The sequence below is a fragment of the Euphorbia lathyris genome, chromosome 3 (genome assembly GCF_963576675.1).
Source record: "Euphorbia lathyris chromosome 3, ddEupLath1.1, whole genome shotgun sequence".
In the NCBI taxonomy this organism is placed as follows: domain Eukaryota; kingdom Viridiplantae; phylum Streptophyta; class Magnoliopsida; order Malpighiales; family Euphorbiaceae; genus Euphorbia; species Euphorbia lathyris.
This window is the reverse complement of record NC_088912.1, coordinates 99,402,674-99,416,443: the sequence shown is the minus strand read 5'-3', so window position 1 is coordinate 99,416,443 and position 13,770 is coordinate 99,402,674. Positions and strand designations below refer to the sequence as shown.

The window sequence follows — 13,770 nt, the reverse complement described above, 5'->3', positions numbered from 1 at the left end:
CTCCTTCTTTTTGTAATTCCGCCGCCTCCTTGAGGTATTGCCAGATTTTGGTGTTCTCCTCCTGCAAACTCCTTTGTTGATCTATGATCTTCATCTGGGCCGCCGTATGTATCGCCTGGGTTGTCTGAAAACCTTGGATTGCACTGAGGAGTTGAGTGGTGTTGTAGGTTTCCTCTTCTTCAGGGCTCACCTCCTCCATCAGTGGTCCTAGGTTTCTGGGGGAAATTGGAATGTTCGGGGTCGAACGCTCGGCGTGCGTCATGGAGCTAGTTGCTCCCGTTTCGGGTACTGTCGCCGGGGCCGATTCAGTGGGGGTCTGCATTCTGTTTGAAGCTCCGAAGTCACTTGTAATCCACGTTCACCGCACCAAATAATCTGGGAATGCGGAATAGTGATCCGGGGCTCCGTCGGGAAGATATTGCCTTCTTGTGGGTCGGCTCTGCGCGGGGATCGGTCCCTGCGGATACTCCGAAGATTAAGACAGTTAGTTATCCTTAGAGAGCTTTCTAGGCTAGTATGAATGGAGTAGAGAAAATAAGAAAGAGTTACCCGCCCCTTCCTCCTTGAATGGGTTATTTATACCGGACAGTCCTGGGCCTGGGGGCCATCTGCCACTTGGTCGCATGATGGCCGCCCTTGGGCCTTAGTGTGGTAATCCGAATCACTTGACATTTTCAATATAGGTTAATATAGGTTTAAAACTGTTTGACATAATAAAAATGAATCGCACTGATGTGGGAGATATGTATTTATTTAGATCATTTCTGAGTTTTATGTAACTAATCCAAATTCATTTTCAAAAAATTATCTATAATTATGTCAAATAATAATTTGAATTAATTTTGAATTATATCAAATTAAGTAAAACATTATTTATAATATATTTTAAGGACTATAGTTTATTTTTTTTTTTGGTAGAAAAAAGTTTAGTTTATTTTAAGGACTATAGTTTATAAATTAGGACCTAGAATATATTTTTTAAAGTTTAGAATTGGGGTCTAGAATTTTTAAAGTAAGTTATACCATCCTATTTTATTTATGATATGTAGAAAATAATGACATATTAAAAATTAATTTTGATAGTAGGATTTTCATGTAAAAAATCAATGAATTTCTATATACATTAGGTCGTCTAAGGGAAAATTATACAGAAATTCATCTTTTAAAAACTATTTATAATTATGTCAATTCATGATTTTGGATTATGTCAAACTAGTAAAATCAGTACTTTTAATATATTTGAAGGATTAGAATTTATAAATTAGAAGTTTAGATTATATTTTCTAGGATTTATGATTTATGAATTAGAGTTTAGATTTTTTAAATTATAGGATAAAATCATATTATATAGAGAATAATAACATATTAAGAATTAATTTTTTTTTGGTAAATTATTAAAAATTAAGTTTGGTGATATAACTTAGTTGTAATTTTGTACTTATGATATTTATGTATTAAACCCTTAGTCTAACTGGGCCTAGCCCATGGGCCACCAGGGGGCACTCCTATCTCACCAATTAAAAGGCCCATAAACACTGTGATTTAGCCCAACATCCGGAATAAGGCTTATTATGAAAATTTCAGAGGAATTTCCATAAACATACCGTTTCAAAAATTATTTACAGCTTACTTTCAAAAAAAATAAATTATTTACAACTATTTTAAATTAGCATTTAAATTATATTTAGTTTGAGAGTAAATTTAGTAAATTTAATATTTAGCTTAAATGGTTCAATGACTTGGTTGAATCAGTAAGCTCTCTTATAAACCTGTAATAAGATGGAAATATAGACCGGACTTCAACTAACCCATTTCGATACCTAAATCAGCTTTGCAGGAATACTTGACGATGATCACAACTGTAAATCAAAGCTATAATGTAAGTTCAATCAATGAATGATAGTGTATCTTGGGGAGTGCCTTACTTTATTTATACTGTGATTGACCTGTGAGAGGTGGTTATAAGTTTTGGAGCAAGTCGTGCTACGTGTCAACATGGTTATAGAGAAAATGTTGAACATTATTTTGAACAGTAAAACATATAACTTCAAATATAAATAAAATCGGTTACATAATTAGATATTTATAACTAACTAATTTAACAAACAGTGACAAAAAAATAAATAATCTATTTGTCAAATAAAAGATCAGGAGTTTAACCCACCAAAATAGGGGCATCAAGATTCATACACTAACTACAGTAAAACCTTCATAAATTAATAATCTCTTTAAAATAATAATTTCTTCTGGTCCCGACTTGAGCTAGTTCAAAAAATGATTGATTTTAATAAATTAATAGGATAATAATTTTTTGGAACAACCCTTTATAAATACATTGTTTTATTATCTCTATAAATTAATAATTTCTTAAATACATATGTCAAGTATATACAAATATATACTTAGGAAATTGTAAAGAGTTGTTGAAGCTATAATTGCTAGTAGACATTACTTTCCTCTCGGTTTCCATATCTTGATCACTTTCTTCGACTTTTTTATACACGAAACCATTTGAAACCCAAACATAAACACCCAAATCTAAACTTAACACAGTCAAAACCCAGTAAAAGTAATCAAGATGAGCCCGATTCAGATTATCCCTCAGCCACCGACCACTAATAATAAAAAAGGCAAATTCTAAATATAAAGATTTTACACAAAAAGAAAACGCTAATATATCATTTCATACACTAACTATTATAATATATGATTTCCACATACAAACTTTTCTCATTTTTCTCCTTTCAACTGTAAATCAGGACCAGTATTAATCCATCCACTCACATGCTGTCACATCAGCAATTGAACTGACATGACATTATTTGAGTGGACGAAACCAGTACCGATCCCGTTCCATTATAGAAATTTTCATACTCAACTCCCAGTAGACATTTCTTTCCTCTCCCTCTCCGTCTCCGTCTCCGTCTCCATTTCCATTTCTTGTTCACTTTCTTCGACTTTCTTATACACGAAACAATTTGAAACCCAAACATAAACACCCAAATTCAAAACACTCAACACGGCCAAAACCCAGTAAAAGTAATCAAGATGAGCCCGGTTCAGATTATCCCCCAACCACTCACCACCACCGCGGCCGAGCCGAGACGTAACGGCTTGTACTACTAATATAACTGCAGTACTCAAAAAACTCCCAATCCCAACTATACTAATATAAGCAGCAGCTCCCATACTTCTCATAGATTCAGGCATTTGATCATAAAACAACTCTTGCAATCCAACAACTGTAAACACATCAGCTAACCCCCCAATCATAAACTGAGGCACTAACCACCCCAACGACATCGGCACCGTCGATTTCGGGGTGTCGATGAGGCCATAATCCGCCGCAATTTTAACCCTTTTCGCCTCTACTAATGCGGCCACAACCATTTCAAGAGTGGATAAGAAGAGCCCGGTACCTATTCTTTGAAGCATGGTTATACCGGAGGGGTGTCCGGTTATTTTACGGGCTAGGGGGACGAAAAGGCGGTCGTAAAGGGGAACGAAGACGAGGATTGTGAAGCCTATTAGGCATTGGAGAGAGGCAGGGGGGAGGAGGAAGTGCGGGCCGATGGATCGGAGCATTGTGGTGCCTTGTTTGATGAAAAAAGTGTGGGATTGAACTATTGTGGCGTTGAACATTAAGCAAGTTAGCCAAATTGGGATTAGGCGGAGGAGTTGTTTGACTTGTTCAACTTGGTTTAAGGTGCATAATCTCCATGGATTTCTGGTTTGGCTTGATGAATCTATGTTGTCCATTATCATTGCCTTGTCTAAGAACCTGCATGAGTATAATATAACAAGGGAAAGGTTAAAAAAAAGAAAGAACTCCCTCGATCAACAGGACCTGACACCGTATTATTGAACCTTTAAACTAAAAACTAAGCAGATAGTTAAAGTCTAATTATAGATCTTATATTAATCTCTGACAAATAAAACCAATACTTTTAAGTTTACACGATCAATTTGACTGTTGATGACTTTAAAATATAAAATTATAAGAATTGATAATATTCTAAGCACCTTTAATACGTTAACTTTTTTTTCAATTATGAGGTTATTTAGGTATTTTTTGTTTAGGAGATGGAAAATGAATATGTAGAAAGAAAAAGCTTTGGAAACTGTGATTTTGAAGAATAAAAGACGTAGTTTCATTATGAATTCATCAACGGTCACATTGACTGGGTCAACCTAGGAGTGGTTGGTTTTACTATCGGTGAGGACCTTAGTCCTCTTTTTAAATAAAACACAAATACCATTTGCAAATCGATGAAACCATATGGTTATATTTGGAATTTGCTGAAAAAAAAATCTACATGATTTCACCCAAATGTAAATAGAAAATTGTGGTATTTCTTAAAAAAAAGTGTTTTACACAGTTAGAAATCAAACATATAACATCATCAAAAGTTAATATTTCACTGTATCGTATAATCAAAGTCAACAAGTCAACATATCACATTATCAAAATTGATGTGTCATGTCATTGAAAACTAAAACCGTTAAGTCAAATTCTTTTTTTTTTTACTAATTTTGTAAAATAAAATGTCATCTTTTCACTAAAAAAAGTTACCACATTTTAAGCAAGTTGATGTAATAAAAAAAAAACATTTCAAGCGAGTTAAAGTGACAAAAAGATAATTTTAAGCAAATTGATGTAGTGAAAAAGTCGTTTTAACTTGCCAAAAAGATTCGTGTTAAGTAAGTTGAGATACCGAAAAAGATTTTGAATATTTGAAGGGTGATTCAATGTATTTTTTTTTTAATAAAGGTGTATATATTATTTTATTTTATAGATAAGAAAATTTCGAGTACATCCAGAAAAGGAAGAAATAAATAATCCATGCATAAGCAAGTAAGTGTTGTTTGAATATTTGAAGGGTGATTCAATGTATGTTAGAAAGCCAAACAAGAACTTGGTCTTCATTTATTAATGGATTCTAGCTAGTAGTGTAAGTACAATGAAGTGAGAAATGTTGTATTTATTAATGTATTCTATCTAGGTAATAATGTCAAAGTACAATGAAGTGAAAAATGTTGGAGTGACAACTATAAAAATAATAAAAATTTAATGTAAAATGTGATGATGTGGGTGCACATGCTATGTTTCCATTGAGATATAAATATATAGCTCATGGTCAACTCCCCCTCATTGGATTTTAACTAATTATTTTTGTTTCCTACTTCAAACCCCCATGATGTGATATAAGGGAACATCAACAAAAAAAAAAAAAATGAACATGAGTAATTTTACTTCTAATGTCTAAAATGATGTAATTTTACTTATAATATTGGTAGCCCAAAGCAATTTTATCTCTAATGTCGACAAGTTTGGACAATTTTTACTCTAAACAGAGATTCAAGTTTTCACTTTATAGAAAACGATGACTTTTTAATTTGACTCTATAAAAATGACTGTTAACGATCTCAAAATAGAAACGTTCAAGAATTAAAGTTGTTGAGTACCACATTTACTATGGAACCAATTTTTTTTATTTCCCAAAATCATTATTTTTAGAGCTTTCTCTCTCTAAACATTCACTTTCTCTCTTGTCACCAAACAATATAAATGACATTAAATTTAAAAAGTTAAAGAATTAAAATTACTTAAAATATTATCGATTCTTAGAATGTTTTAAATTTGAGATCGTCAAAAATCATTTTAAAAATGTCAATAATAAGGATCATTGTTTTTACCAAAATAAAAGCCATCAGTCATTTGTTAAAAAAAAATCTTAATTGCCGTTTGGACAAAAATAAAACCATGGATATACAATTGAAAAAAGTGTAACCACCGGTTTTTATTTTAAGAATTTACGCTAATTTATGGCAAATTATTAGAAGCATCTGGTTCTCCATGTCAATTGGAGGACCTTCTATACATATTTTGACACGTATAACACGGAGCCACACATATTATAAGAGGCCCTACTATTTTAATTATTACGTGGGGGTCACAATCCATGTGTCCAAATGTGATTTAAGGGTCCTCCGAATGATATGGAAAATCGGGTACTTAATATAAGAACTCTTTATTTATACGCTTAAAACTAACAATAGAAAAAGAAAAAAAAAAGTCTGGTGCACCGCATTATCCTTATATTAAACTAATAAACTCATGATATATAATATACCAAAATATTTAATTTGAGAATTTAAAATTTTAGAGTTAAGAGTTTATGATTTTTCAAATTAAAATTTTGAAAAAAATTATAAGATAAATTTTATTAATGATTAATAGTAGTTAATACCTTGTTATTAATATATTAAGGTCTATAGTAAAATTAGTCAAAAATAAATAAATTGCTAGTACCATATAAAAAATAAATTGATGAACACATGGGGACACTATTTAATAATGAACCACCCAATATTTATTATATTCAAACAAAATAATTATTATAGATTTTGACTAAATTAAAACTATATATTATATTTAGATTTTGTGGATGATGAAGAAGAGAGACACGACCATAGTTTAAATATATATCACACATATTTATCCCTTTTGAAAACTGAAATGACTTCTATTTGAAATTTTGAGATGACTTCAACGGTTTTAAAAATAAATCACTTCAATGGTCATTATAAATTACATTTATTTTTATTTTTCAAATTTTGAATTTTAGCCATTCAGAGATTTTTGGTATATAAGTAAATTAATATAGCTACGTTATTTTACCCAAAATATAAAATTTTATTGATTTATCATCCCCTAAACTTTCAATTTGTAAAAAAAAAGGTTCTTCAATTTTAATTAGATTCCACAAAATTAATCGATAATTTGTTTAATGAAATTGCTGACTTGACATCCTAATAAATACTAATATCAATGTTGTTAGATCCGACCCGACCGATTAGATCAGAAATCAGTTAGGTCTCCAATCTGAGTCATGTTAAATTTGTTTATCATTAATCCAACCGAAACCTTGAATGACCCTCATTTTTTTCCAAAAAAAAAAATCAATTAAAAATAAGAAAGAAGTAAAAAGAAAATCATTACTTTTGATTTTTTTGAATTTTAGCGCTCATTACTTTCATAATTCACTGATTTTCTTCTATTAAAATAATAAAAAGCTTTTGAAATTCTAATAGTTTAAATACGAAAATGATTTTAATCAGACTGAAACATGTAGTTTATAATTTTAAATTAACTATATATATATAATTTAATTATTTATTTATTACGTAATTCAGTTCGACCAATTCAAATTATTTGGTTAAACTAAATGACACATAACGCAATTATAAATCTAGTTTGATGTCATGTCTGGCTCTAACGATAGTAATTAATACTTAAGAAACATTAATTAATTTTTTAAAAAATTCATCAAGCTTAATTTACAATTAAATTAAATGATTAGAATTAACTTATTGGATTTGAGGTTTTTAATAACATTAATAATTATATAATAAAATATAAGGGTAAAATTGGAAAAGAATAATAAGTGTGATCATTGAAAATCTAAAGCAATGGATATAATAGAATTTGGAATGGAAAAACATTATTTTTTTTTATTTGCAAGGGTATCCACTGCCGGTAACCGTGATTATTCTGTTTTGCAAATAGTTTGTATCTCTATGGATAAGACTATTGGCCATATAATTTTTTTTTATATATTTAGCTCATTAAAAATATTTTTAATTTTTTAAAAGAAAATATTAAATTATTAAATTTTGTTTCAATATATAAAATTTAAACATATCAAATTTTTTTTGGTGTAATTTCAACATCTTATCAATAAAAATAAAAATAGAAATAGAAATAAATTAATTAATTAATAAAGACCTTTCTTGTGAATTATGATATGACCAAATATTAAATTTAAGAATTGACTCTTCAACGGATTGCTAAAGAAACAACTTTGACTGTATTGAAAAAAAGTTTGACCCATACCTGAATTGGTTAGTACGAGCCAAACTCCGAACCTTAGGTTGACCTTCAAGGTCAGCCCCGTCTTTTTCATCTCCGTAACAAATACCCCATCCTTCCCGCGTCTCACTCACGCGCCGCTTCCTCACCGCCGCAACAAACACTTGCCCCACTCCTGTATACGGGCTCCCCACCGGTGCTTCTATCCGGTACCGCTTAACTCCGATCAAGAATATTATCAGCGCCACCACTAATGCTCCGGCCAGCATCCCAAATCCGGCTGTCCATCCAACGTTATCCTAATCCATACAAAATTATTAAATTATTAATAAATATATAAATCTCATTGATTTTGTATTTTATAAATAAATATATAAATATATTTATGTGCAATACACGTCAGATTGTAATATAATATAATTTAATATAATATTAATAAAAAAGAAAACAGAATACTGACAACTCAACAATAATCGCTTACGTGTAACCTCGTTTTTCTCTCTACTGTAATGACGTTAATCTCATTCACATTAATCTTGTTTCTCTTTCTCTGATGTGGTGACATAAACTTCATTACTTTTTCTGATGTGATAATGTTAATCTAATTCCACATTAATCTTGTTTCTCTATCTGATGTGGTGACATAAACCTCGTTCCTCTCTCGTAATCTTCGGAGGCTTATAGCGGACTCAATCCTCTCTAAGATTTCTTCTAAAATTGAATTTAAAAAGAAATATTGAATGTTTTACTTTAGTATATATTTGCTACCAACAACAATATATTAGCAGTAACAATTGAACTAAATAAACTTTTAATTATATAAATACTCCAATATTTTTTAATAATTTAATTGATTATTCTATGTTCGAGATTGGTCACATATGATTTAGCTAAATCCTCTCCCGATTAAAATTTACTATATATTATGACTCAAATTTTAATTTAAGTGACTTGAGACATTTAATCACTCGAATCAACCCTAATTGGTAAATATTCAAACACTTTAATAATATTAGTGGTAAATATATTTTTAGGTAAATAAAAAAATATAAATATTTCTGTACGTAATTAAGAAAAACGTATCAGAGTAGAGATATATTTTAAATAATAGTATAATTTGATTTAATAATAATATATATAAATGTAGATAATCACTCTGCATCAATGACTAGATGTACATATGAATCTCGTTCTTCTCTCTGATTTAATGACGTTAGCCATGTTATATGTTAACATTGTTTTGATCTAGCGACGTTAACCATGTTCCTCTCTGTGATATGGTGCCACATGTCATTTGAAGTTACGACCCGTATCATAATCAACGTGATTCTAGAGAGTCTCTTTTATTTTTATTTTTTTGAAAATCGAGGTGAAAACAGAAAAATTAAATATAAGTACATTCAAACATTACTAAAAATAAGTATAATTACTTAATTAGAGTCGAACTTAATTTAAGGAAAGTAAATTAATTGTAACATAAAATAAATAATAAGTTCCATAAATGATGAAAAAATAAATATTTAATTAATTAAAAATAATATAAACCTGGACGGAAACGGCAACCAAAACGGCGGTGGTGGCACCGACTACAATACCCAAATACCACCAGTTAAAGAACGAGCTTTTGGCAGCTTTTTCCTCCGGCTTCCGTTCATCAAATTGATCGGCGGCGAATGTTTGCACACACGGTTTATGTCCACCTTCGCCGACGGCTAGTATATAAAGAGCCAGAAAGAACACTCCTTGCCGATGATTAGCCGGAACTACTGACACCGACAAGATCAATAGTACCATTCCCTGCAGTTACATTGAAAAAATTGAATCAATCATATATTAAAATCATTACCACAACTTCATTTTCCGAAAAAAAAAAAAAATATTCATTTTGTTATTTGACTTTCTAATTAATAATCCGATTAATTGGCTTAATGAGTCGTTATTTAGTTATATTTATAAGCGAACAAATGGACAGTTCCGAAGTACTCTTTCCCGCCTACTTTAGGATCCGCTTTGAGTCTAGACAAGAAGTACAATCGCTTAATGCCCAAACTCGAAAGGAGTCCAATTACCTAAAAAATCGATATTATACATTAAAAAAACTTTTAAAAAGCCTTAAAAATGAATTTTGGTAAAAATGAAAAATCAATAGTATATATGTAAAAAGAAGTTTAAAAATCACGTTTTGAATGCTCTTTAAGAAATGCAATTTTTTTAAAGGATCCATTATCTCTTGTTTCATGTAAATCTCCTAAAATATCAGGATCCGTCCTGATTTATTGCTTGGGTCCATTTTATTCGGTCACAGATTTTCCAACCTGATGAAGTACTTTCAGGTGGTTTTTATTTGGAAAGAGAGTTTGAGGGTGTTGCATTTTATTCGGTTACAGATTTTCCAACCAGATGAAGTTCTACTATGGATCGGGACTAATATTAGTCTCTCCATTCAAATGGTGTCATATCAACCGTTGGACTAACGTGACATCATCTGAGTGGACGGGATCAATATCCCGTCCCATTATAAAAAAATTCCTGAAACCATCTTTTTTTTAACTCCATTTTTAAATGACCATACTTAAAACTATACCTATAGAAAAAAAGTCTTTTTCTTCAAAACCGTTCAAATAATGTCACGTCAGCATCATTACTAATCTGAATGATCCTGAATCAATTTATTCTGATATTATTTTAGAAATTTCTTTAATGGAGGAGGTCGTCCGGGCTCCACCACTACTTCAATTTCAACATTAAAATTCCTTATAACTTCTCCGTGATTGTCTCGGCTAAAAATCGAACTCAAACTCTAATTTAAACAACTATATATATATATATATAAAAGAAAGTTTGAAGTGTTGTAAATTACTAGCAAATATATGACAGAAGAGAGAAGAATGGTCTTAAAACGGCCGAGGAAGGAATCGGCGAGAAGTGCTCCCAAGATGGGGAAGAGGGCGGAGACGCCAATCCAGGTGTTGACGTTCTTGGCCGCGGTGGCGATTGGCTGGTGGAGATCATTTGTCAGATATGTTATCAGATTTCCGGCCACACCATAGTAGGCAAATCTCTGTGCCATCTCCACAACTAAAAAAAATCAAGAAACTGTTAAAAAAAATGTATAAATCATAAATTTAATCTCTACGGTACAAAACAATACAATCTTTATTATCCGACCATTTTTGGTATGCAGTTTTAATGCCTCATTAACGGAAAATGAGTTTTTTCGTATGCAATTTCAGGTTCAACCATCTTCCAACCTTATAAAGTTGGAAACTGCACATTTTCTCTCAATGAAAAAACTCTTTTTTCGATAATAAGATTTAAACTGTATTGTTCTGTTTTATACGTAGAGGTTAAATCTGCTCTCCTAAAATCTACAAATGAAGAAGAAAGATGAAGAAATAGTTAAAGGCGATACATTAATGAAAAATGCGTTTTTTTTTTCATTTGAAATTTCATCTTCAGCACTCGTAAGCTTAAAATTGCACATTTTCTCATAACAGTAAAAACTCATTTTCTGATAATGAGATTTGAATTGGAATATTGTACTGTTTTATACGTGGAGGCTAAATCTGTTGTCCGAGAAGCCATAAATGAAGAAAGATGAAGATGAAGATGAAGTGAGTTTACTTACAAATGACAAAAATGGCAGAATTCCAGCCACCTTTAGAGGGTTTAGGTGAAGAAGAAGAAAGGGTATTTCTGGGATTTTGGTCATTGATGATTGGAGAAACTGAGCTATCCATTGAAAGAAGAAGGTGAAGTTTTTTGTTGTGTGTAGTGATGACTAAAGAGGGGACCTCTACACCCTTTTATATATACATATGGAAATTTAATGGAAGCCAAAAAGATTTCCTCTTATTGCTTGTGGACCAAATTCTTTGAATGCTTTTTTATTTTTTTTATTTTATTAATTTTTTGAAAATATTATTATTATTATTATTATTATTATTAAACTATTAGTCTCACATTACATGCAAATTTCCAACTCACACATCATCACAATTTATTTTTACTTAAATTTGGGTAATTTTATCAACTTTTAAGATGAAAGTATGGAAAAGAATAACTTGGGATAAGGTATAACCTATGGTTTTTGGGAAAGTATCGAATTAAGCTTCACGTACAAAATAGTATCAATATGGACTTAACGTTTAGAAAAAGTATCAATTTAGGCTTTGATAACGGAACGTGAAACGTCATTTATATTACTCCGTTAAATTCTATCAATTGTACGTAGAGAGAGAAATCAGAACTTACTGGAGTAATATAAATGACGTGTCACGTTCTATTATTGACACCTAAATTAGTATCATTTTTAAACGGTAAGCTTATATTGGTGTTATTTTGTATATGGAGGCTAAATTGATACTTCCCCAACACTCATAGATCTATTTTGATATTTTATCCCAAGTATAAATAAGATTAAACTAAAGTTAAGAAGTTGCAAAGAAGAATTCAACTCTCCATTAATTTTCTCTTTAATTACATTAAAGTTAAAAAAGTTAGAACAAAGAATTCAACCCTCCATTAATTTTCTCTTTAATGACATTAAAGTTGGAAGTTGCAAGGAATGCATGAAGGCATGTGTAATTATAAATACCTACATTAGGAAGTATGAAAGCAAATCTGGAACAGACGTGGAACAAGCTTCATAACGCTCTCTTAACTCTCTCTTTTAGACTTTTTATAGTTTTCTTTTCGTTCATTTCCTTTCTACCTTTGTAACCGAGTCTAATTTTTATTCAAAGTTTATTCTCTACTCATCTTTTCTTCTCTTTAGATTAACAAATTAATTATGTTTTCTAGTTTGTTTTCTATTAACTTTATTGTTTTCCTTCCATCTACCATGAACTAACTCCTCCATAACTAGAGCTATGGCGGAGCTTCCTAACCATTAATAGAGAAGTGATGGGAACGATGGACCTGTAAATACATAAGATTTTATTGAAAACAAATCTTAATGATTTATTGGAAGGATAGCGAAAGGAACCAGAAGACAATCCATTTATTTTATTATGAGAGATCACAAGTAAATAATTAAGCGATAATCAAAATCCAAGTTCAATAGCATAAAATAGAGGATGGGACTATGAAGCTTAATTTTCGAGTTAAATAAGTGATCAATATTTATCTAGTCTTAGTTTGTTCTTTTAGTTGACCGATACAAAAATAATTAACAGAAATACATATTTCAGACTCAAGTGAAATATGGTTAATCTTGAATGGACCAAAGCTGGATTGATTTCCTTAGGAGAAAATCATTGTCTCTAAAGTTTGTTAAACGAATTCTCTAAAAAAAAAAAAAGTTTGTTAAACGAACTTGGATATAATTATTAGTGAAGTTATTAATGAGGATAAAGGAAGCCTAGCTATAGTGTTTTTTTTCATAAGAAGTTAACTCATTAAAATTTATTGTTTTTTATTTCTTTTACTTTGTTTTACTAACAAACCAAATCAAATTCTCAATTGCTTAGATAATAGAAATTCACAAAAATCAATAGCTATAAACACAATTCTCGTGGGAACGATACTCTACTTACTATTTATTACTTGATCACGATGGGGTACACTTGCCCTTAGTTTTTCACGATACACATTTCGTCCATCATACCACAAGGCCCAAATGGTTAAATTTTAGATATCACGTGGACCAAATAGGGGGTTTAATTCGTATAAATAACATAAGCTCGTTTTATTATGTATTCAATCCCTTAACAAATTAATAGGGTTATTGACAGGATTCAAATAATCGACCATTTGATTTCAAAGATTATGATATCATGTTAAGGATGATAAGTAAAATCAAATTCAAATGTCTCACAAAAGTCATTTTCTTACCGTCGAGCCTACCTATATAGCAAAAATGTTCACAAGCAGTTGCAGAATCTCTTCTATTCTGT

The 13,770-nt window shown here is 30.7% G+C and overlaps 1 protein-coding gene across 1 annotated transcript; it reads right to left on the bottom strand.

Moving 5' to 3' along the window:
• Positions 1–2,616: 2,616 nt before the first annotated feature.
• On the bottom strand, positions 2,617–11,660 carry LOC136221719 (protein NRT1/ PTR FAMILY 5.4). The gene is made up of 5 exons (XM_066009149.1): positions 11,502–11,660; positions 10,734–10,951; positions 9,419–9,670; positions 7,898–8,172; positions 2,617–3,781 (listed from the first exon to the last, which is right to left on the bottom strand). Exons 1-5 carry the CDS (start codon positions 11,611–11,613, stop codon positions 2,875–2,877), a joined length of 1,764 nt encoding a protein of 587 aa, XP_065865221.1. The 5' UTR covers positions 11,614–11,660; the 3' UTR covers positions 2,617–2,874.
• Positions 11,661–13,770: the final 2,110 nt, after the last annotated feature.

Excerpts from the sequence above, each read along its gene's own strand:
- LOC136221719 (XM_066009149.1), bottom strand. The coding sequence starts at position 11,613 with ATGGATAGCTCAGTTTCTCCAATCATCAATGACCAAAATCCCAGAAAT. Across the intron at positions 10,952-11,501 it reads TTCTGCCATTTTTGTCATTT|TTGTGGAGATGGCACAGAGA; the intron begins GTAAGTAAACTC and ends GATTTTTTTTAG. Across the intron at positions 3,782-7,897 it reads GCTCGTACTAACCAATTCAG|GTTCTTAGACAAGGCAATGA; the intron begins GTATGGGTCAAA and ends ATACTCATGCAG.